A 7,667-nucleotide genomic window follows, 5' to 3' on the forward strand; every position below is an offset into this window, starting at 1 on the left:
TTGCTTGACAAAGTTGTCTTCCAAAGCGTGTGCTAAAATCCAACAGTTCTAGCTAAATGTCATTGTTAAATGTATTATATTTTGCTATTTTCATATATATGATTGTTTCACTTTAAATCTCCCACTTCCCCAATGAAAAGGTTTTGCCTCTGATTCTGATTCTCAGTAGCAGAGCATGTTATTGTTTGATCCTTGCATCAAAGACTAGCAAGAAAGCCAATGATTTCTAGAAAGTCTGGAAATACAATAAACTTTAAGGTCTTATTTTACAAGTCAATAGTAAAAAGTCTGTCCCAAAGATTTGTCAAAATAAAGCCCATTCTTTTTATTGCAGGTGTTTGTCTGTGGAGATGACAACAAAGCCAAACAAATGGTGATGGATATTGTTCGGACTCTTGGTCTTACACCATTGGATCAAGGCTCTCTCTTGGCAGCCAAAGAGATAGAAAATTACCCACTGCAGCTCTTTCCAATGTGGAAGTTTCCCATCTACTTGGCTATTGGCCTAAGTGCATTTTTTTTCATCTACAGTTTGATCCATGATGTAATCTACCCCTACATATATGAAAACAAAGATTTATCATTTTTTATTGCAATTTCCATTCCAAATCGGGTCTGCCCCATAGTGGCACTCATCCTTCTTGCTTTGGTTTACCTTCCTGGCATAATTGCTGCAATTCTCCAGTTACACAGAGGTACAAAATACAGTCGTTTCCCAGATTGGCTAGACAAATGGATGCTCTGTAGAAAACAGCTTGGATTAGTAGCCTTGGGTTTTGCTTTTCTACATGTTTTGTACACTCTTGTTATCCCTATTCGCTATTATGTAAGATGGAGATTAAATGTTTACGTCATATCTCAGGTAAGTTTCTGTTCATTTCTCCCCGCAACCCATGTATGCTACTATTTTGTAGGTTGAGTTTCAGAATTTCATGTCAAAAGTCATATTTGTGTTGATTTTATGCTAGTGAATTTGTTTGTATCGTTGGTGTTTCCTCTAGGTATCTGTATTTCCAAAGATCACTGGTGCTGTGGTTAAATGGGGGACTTCTGATCTCAATCTTCCTTCTGGCTAGTGTAGTGATTAACAACAGGTGCAGGAAAATATTAATTATAAATAATTTTGAGGTACATGTTCCATATTTCTGCATATCCCTTTGAGAGTGGCACATTTACTGACATTCAGAAAGTCATGCCTTATTTTTAAAAATAACCATATTCCCTCAATCATCAATAGGTCTATCGAAATGTACTGTTCACGTTACAAAGCTATATTAATGCTACACTAAGGCTGTATGCAACACTGTATCTGCTGCCTCTGAGTGGCACATGCTATGGAAGGTCCTGCATGCTGGCAGTTCAGAACACCCCACTCTGTTCATGAGACAATCTGATCTGCTATTTCAGATTGTTTTAATCTATTTACAAAAACCTTTTCACTTCATCTTAAAGGAAACCTCATGTTAAAGGGCATTTTTCTGTCATTGGAGCTGCAGCTACTGTACTATTAAAGTATATGTGATTTTTTTTGCTTCTTCAGATAAAGGACAACAGAACAGATCCATTTAACAACACTAGCGGCTGGATTAGTGACTCTTACGTGGCTTTAGGCATCCTGGGATTTTTTCTGTTTGTCTTGCTGGGAATAACTTCCTTGCCCTCTGTCAGCAACAGCATCAACTGGAGAGAATTTCGATTTGTACAAGTGAGAAATATACCTTCTTTCAACTAAAAAACTAAGTTCATGTCCTTTCTCTCTGCTGCATTCCCTGCACTCTGCTGTCAACTTTCGTGTTTCCGTGGTAGCTCATGATGGTGGCATTGCAGCCACCACCTACATAAAGTAAAATTAGGAAAACTGAACTTCCAAACAACAAATGAGAAGTTGCAATGACAAATGTGTTGCTTTCAGAAGACGGTTGTACAAAACAGAGTGATCAGTTACATCGAGTAAACCCCTGAAATATTCAGCCACTGATTAAAAACCCAGGTTCTTTCACTAATTATTTTGACTCATGAAGTATTTACTCCATGTTGAAATTTCAGTTAACATTAGTCTGGAAATTCACTGTGTTGAATAAATTGACAGTTATTGTCACTGTGAAGTGCCAACAATATTCAGGCAACATACAAGCAACTATACGATCACTTTTTGACATTTCATAAAAGAAAAGTCAATATTAACAATCCATTTTCCCCTCTCAACACTGGAAAAATGTGGTGATTTTTTAAGTGATTGTCATGAAATGATGCACTCTATCTGACAGGAGGTAGCTTTTCTTTAGACACTCCATATAAGCAACCCAGCCTTCCCCCCATCTTTGTGAGATCATAAGCATCTCTTAAAAGGAATTGGGCAAAACATGCCCCATCGCCCAGAACAATCAGAAGTATTAGCCAAAAATATGTTTATGTGGGTGAGGGTGAGAGAGTTAGCTCGTATTTCACCGCCGCATTTACCTCATTTTCAAACATAGCAAATGGACATCGTTCAGAGGTCCCGGGGTTTGAAAATCAGGACTTACATATTTGTAGTAGTACTGATTCTATTGTGCATCTGTAAAGGAATGGAGTGTATGATTAAAAGGGTACTGTTCCTTTAAGGGGACAGGCTGGAGCCTAAAGCCTAGGAATAATCAAAGAGGCCCTGGCAGGGCTGAGTTCTGTAAAAGGAACAGGAAGCACAGGGAGAAGTAGGTGTCAGGTAGGCTGATGTGAATGACAGTTGCTCTCATAGGCACTAGGAGACAGACTTGGAACTGATTCAGAGACGGGTGTGGACTTTAAGTTTGGGCAGCTTGAACCAGGGCCCTACAAGCTGTTTGTTGTGATGGTTCCTGGGTTGAAGCCTGTTTAAAAGGGGAGATGGTATTTTGTTTAAAAAAAAATTTACTTCTTCTTGCCTGGGCTGTTAAACTGAAATCTACTGCTGCTCCGCTTAGGGCAATCAAGGTGGGGCACTCCAGCAGTGTCGCGCTGGGCTGCAAGGGGGTGCTCCTCAGCTGCCTGCACCTTTATAGCATTCTAGTCAGATGAGAAGTTTATGCTCCATTTATGGAAAAGAATTTAAGGCTACAAAATGGTTTTAATCTATAAACTGTAAAATGGTTAGTCCACTGAGGGGGTCAGTGACGGACAACTTTTTGGAGCATAAAGTATCAACATTTAATTCGGTATAGTGCCATCAAGTGCCAGTCTTAGTCAGGCTGAAATTGCCCCTGCTCATGTGTACTTGTTCTTTCTGCCTCCTCTTCAGCCCCTTTATGCCTCTGCTTCATCTTTGACCCTTTTCCTCTCTTTCTTGTAAGTTTGTCAATGGCACTCGACTGCATCATTTGCCCCTTCTGCTCACTCGTCCTGACACTGCTTGTCCCACCTACAAAGATGTGGGCCATCCACACTGCTAAACCTACCTCACCAGATATCAGAGAGCCAGTGGGGCATGTCACAGTTTGTTTGGCTGCATTAGCAACCATCCCTGCTGCTACAAATCCTGCCTCCCCACTCCGTTTTGGACACCTATAGGGAGCCTGCCTTTCCTCTAGTGAGTCACCTGTTCTAAGGTCCAGCTCATGTGCAAGCAAAACTGGAAAACTCATGGCACATGATATCATGTGGGTATAAATAGTACAACCCTGGTGACAGTGCAACACTGATTACTGTTAGCTTCCTGGTTCATAGGAAGTATTGCAGCCACTGGTTGGCTTCAATGCACCCATTCTGGGTAACGGGGGGGAAAGTCTCCTGTCAAGAAAGCTTTGGTGTATTGAAGAAACCTGAATGATATGAAAACTCTTGTTGGATTATCATTATGGCTCTAAAGAGCTAGGGCCTCTGGATTAATTTTCACCAATTTTCATGAAAATTACAACCAGATGGACATAGGTGGGATCTGGCAAAAATTATCAGAATTGGCAAGCAAACATTTTGAGAAGTAAAAAGCTTTGGTTAAGAATATAAAGCAATTTCACCTAAACAGTCTCAGTTCAGTCCCAATTTTGGTTCTATCCCAATAGTTATATAGTTTGTAAATAGCATTTACTGTAGAGTTTATTTTACAATCTTAACTGATGCTCTTTTTTTCCCTCCCAATAGTCCAAACTGGGATACCTGACACTGATTTTGTGCACTGCACATACGCTGGTCTACGGTGGGAAGAGATTCTTGAACCCTTCAATGTATAGATGGTATCTTCCTGCAGCATATATGCTTTCTCTCATTGTTCCTTGCATTGTCCTGGCCATTAAATTTGTTCTGATATTCCCATGTATAGACCGACCACTCACACATATTCGACAGGGCTGGGAGAGGAACGCCAAAGGTTCAAAACAAGCAAATTACAATGATAGCAAGTTAGCAGTATAATCACTTAGTAAACACCGAATCTATATATCATTGCAATATCTCAAAAACTTAAACTTTTATATTAAAGTAATGTCCTTTCCCAGTTTTATGTGCAGGAAAAGGCAAAAAGGAGGAAGCTTTGCCAGGTCTGAGCAATTTATCGATATAAAAAATGACATAGGGCCAGTCTTAAACACAAATAAAGCCAGAAGCCACTGGGAATGCTCTGTGACCCAGGAGCTGGTTTCATCTCCCTCTCATTCACTTTATAAACTCACTGCCCAGTCTGACCCTTCCCACTCATCTGGCATCAAGACAGGAGGAAGAAACTCTGCCTGATTTCCATCCTTTTATTAGTATGGAATCCCACTCTGGACAGGGCACCACCAATTGTTAGGCTGGCCCTGCCTCCACCATGGGCAAAGAAGAGCTTAGCTCTTTGATGGCTTTGCTTGCTCTCCATTAACCTCTGTTTCAGAAGAGGTATATAGCTACACGCCATATATACCTTAAAGATAGCTGGCCAAGATTTGTTTGGTTTATGTACAGAAATGTTATTGTTGGAAGTGGGTGGACCAGTGGGCCTTGCCACACTGAACTACTGCAAACTCAGGTATGATGGCTGCTGGGAAGCGGGGAAGAGAGAGACTTTTCAAAATCATTGGATAAGGAAAGTGGTGTCAGGAAAAGACATACCTTAGTTATGGTGATTACAAATGTGTGATTCTCCATATAGTGCAAATGAAGAGTGACCACTGATTGAGATTGTGATTATGCTGCATTCTCAAGTTAAATCAATTAGTCATTTTGCTTAATATGAATTTGTGGCCAGATTTATTTAGTCTATGCTTGTAATGAGTTATAATCGTTGGTGTAATATGCTGGTTTATTGGAATTTTTTGTTATAAATTCAATAAAGAGGAGGTCTTTTGCTTTCCAAAATCCTGGGGTTCAATATGACCAACTGTTGCTCAGCAGCAGTTATACTGTGCAATGAAGAAACAATGATGAAATGACAATGAAGAAAATTCTCAAAATAATTGATTTCTGAGAGTAATTTTGGAGATCTTGCAACACAGAAGGAGTGTAAATGCTCTATAGATTTATGCTTAGCCACCAAGTCACCTATGTGTGACCATGCTGCTGATAAACAGAGAGCAGATGATGAATGATGACTTGGTACTAGAACTGAGGTGATTAGAGAAACCACCAGACCTCTTTGCACTGGAAGGGAAAAGAAAAGAATGAATAATGGGTTTTAACAGGAACAGACTTGCTCACCAACTCTTCTGTCGTATGGCCACTGTTTCAGAGACAAGATCAACACAGACAAATGGGTAATTGTAATCATGAAACGACTAATTGAAATTTCAAATGGGTACTATCAACCAGGCCAGAATAAACAAAAAATCATTATCGGACGCTTTCCAAAACCTTTACAATATGGGAGTAATTTTACTCCACTACATCCACCATAAAGAAAAAAGTACTTAGCATGTACTTGACTCCTAAAAAAGTGTAGGCCTGATGGTGGAATGATAAACGAGACAAATGTATTAGTGACTGGCCCAGCCAGATTCCTTATGTCTAGTCTAACACCAGTGTTATCGACCTGCTAACTACAGCCACTAGTCACTGGTGCAAACTTCATACCTCAAGGTGTATTAAGCTGTACGTACCATTGGTGCAATTAAGAAGTTTTCTTTCCCCTTTTAACTGATAGGTGAGGGTCCACAGAGAGTCCATTTAAAGTTGTTTCAAATTAATGTTAAGAAATCATTGACTGAAGAAAGTGCAAAAGTCACAGTCCTACCTCAGTGTCCTTTTGGCTAAGTAAAAACACAGACAAGATTATCCTTAAAATTCAACCCTCTAACACGCCAAGGGTAAAGTGGCTGGCTGTTGGGAGAAGAAAAGCTGAAAATAAAAAAATAATGGATAGGTAGAAATCTTACAGACTTGCAGTCTAGGGGCAAATTCTGCCTTCAGTAAAACCTGTGCCAACAGAGTTACCTCAGAATAACAGAGGACAGAAATATTTCCAGATACACCAATTGCTTGTGTTGCTTGTAACTTCAGGAAATTACTGTTAAGAGCTCTGCAAATATAGGTGCAATTTCAGGAATTCCCCTTTCTACCTATCACTGCAAAACTCCTAGGAAATTATCTCTGGGCTAGAGTATAAACTTCATTAATGAGTGCCAAGTAACGTACGTCCAGTAGCTTTGATTTACCAAATACAAATATAGTGTGTACTTCATTGCCCCTTGTTTTAGAGAACAGGGCTTCACAGGTGCCAATTTTCCATTGTGCCAGAGGGTGCTTGACCCCCGGCTCTGCCCCAGGTCCTGCCCCCGCTCCACCCTTTCCCTAAAGGCCCCACCCCACCTCTTCCCAACCCCGCTCCACCTCTTCCCATCCTGTTCCGCCCCCCCTTCCCCAAGCACGCCACGTCCTTACTCCTCCCCCCTTCCTCCCAGCCTCCTGCATGCTGTGAAACAGCTGATTGCGGTGGGTGGGAGGTGCAGGGAGGGAGAGAGAAGCGCTGATTGGCAGGGCCGCTGGCGGGCACGAGGCGCTGGGGGAGGAGGAGGCACTGATAGGGGGGCTGACAGTAGGTGCTCAGCACCCACCATTTTTTCCCCATGGATGCTCCAGCCCCGAAGCACCGACAGAGTCGGTGCCTATGCAGGATTCTATGTACAGGGTTCTTTGTGTCAGGGTACTCAATACAAGGCCAAACCCTGTAGTCTTTACTCAGGCAAAACTCCCACTGCAAAGTAGTCCCTCTTAGTACAAAATTACAGCTGCATGATTTCATACAATCATTGTACTCAGTAAGGGTGGTCACAGATCCACAGGATCAGTGCTATGGCCCCAGCTTTGGAACAGTCTCTGGGAGGACCCCACTCTTTCTTCAGGGTAAGCCGCGCAGCTTCATTGCCTCCTTAGGCCTTCAGCACTCCTGTTTCACATCATGAGTGCCATTCAGCAAGTCCCACTGAGGCAGGCCCCTGAGGGAAACTTGTATAGTCTTAAGGAACAACGCATCTCCGCAAGCACCTGCAGTCACACTCCACCAGCATTGTGAAACAGTAGGGTTTATGAGCTGAATGGAACACAGCATAGGAAGACTTTGGTTAGTTTAGAGAAATTAAGGTTATAGAGCAATCCATTCTGGGTAGCCAGAGCCCACTCAAGCTGCAGTGAGCCCCCATTATTCAAGCTCTGTCTGTCCCTCTGTCTGATCTCCTATGTCAGACTCCTACATGTGCCCACAACTGCTTCCCACAGCTGGCCCTTAAATTCCACCTCATCCCAGT

General features: G+C 41.8%; 1 protein-coding gene across 1 annotated transcript in view; it reads left to right on the forward strand.

Moving 5' to 3' along the window:
* The window catches only part of STEAP4 (STEAP4 metalloreductase), a 29,725-nt gene extending 24,439 nt beyond the window's left edge, over window positions 1-5,286 (forward strand). The window contains exons 3-5 of the mRNA XM_038390452.2: window positions 335-862; window positions 1,541-1,705; window positions 4,096-5,286. Of these exons, the coding sequence (XP_038246380.1) occupies window positions 335-862; window positions 1,541-1,705; window positions 4,096-4,365 (963 nt within the window). The 3' untranslated portion in view covers window positions 4,366-5,286. The remainder of the gene's footprint in view (window positions 1-334; window positions 863-1,540; window positions 1,706-4,095) is intronic.
* The last annotated feature ends 2,381 nt before the right edge of the window (window positions 5,287-7,667 follow it).

This window comes from Dermochelys coriacea, chromosome 2 (assembly GCF_009764565.3).
Source record: "Dermochelys coriacea isolate rDerCor1 chromosome 2, rDerCor1.pri.v4, whole genome shotgun sequence".
Taxonomy (NCBI): domain Eukaryota; kingdom Metazoa; phylum Chordata; order Testudines; family Dermochelyidae; genus Dermochelys; species Dermochelys coriacea.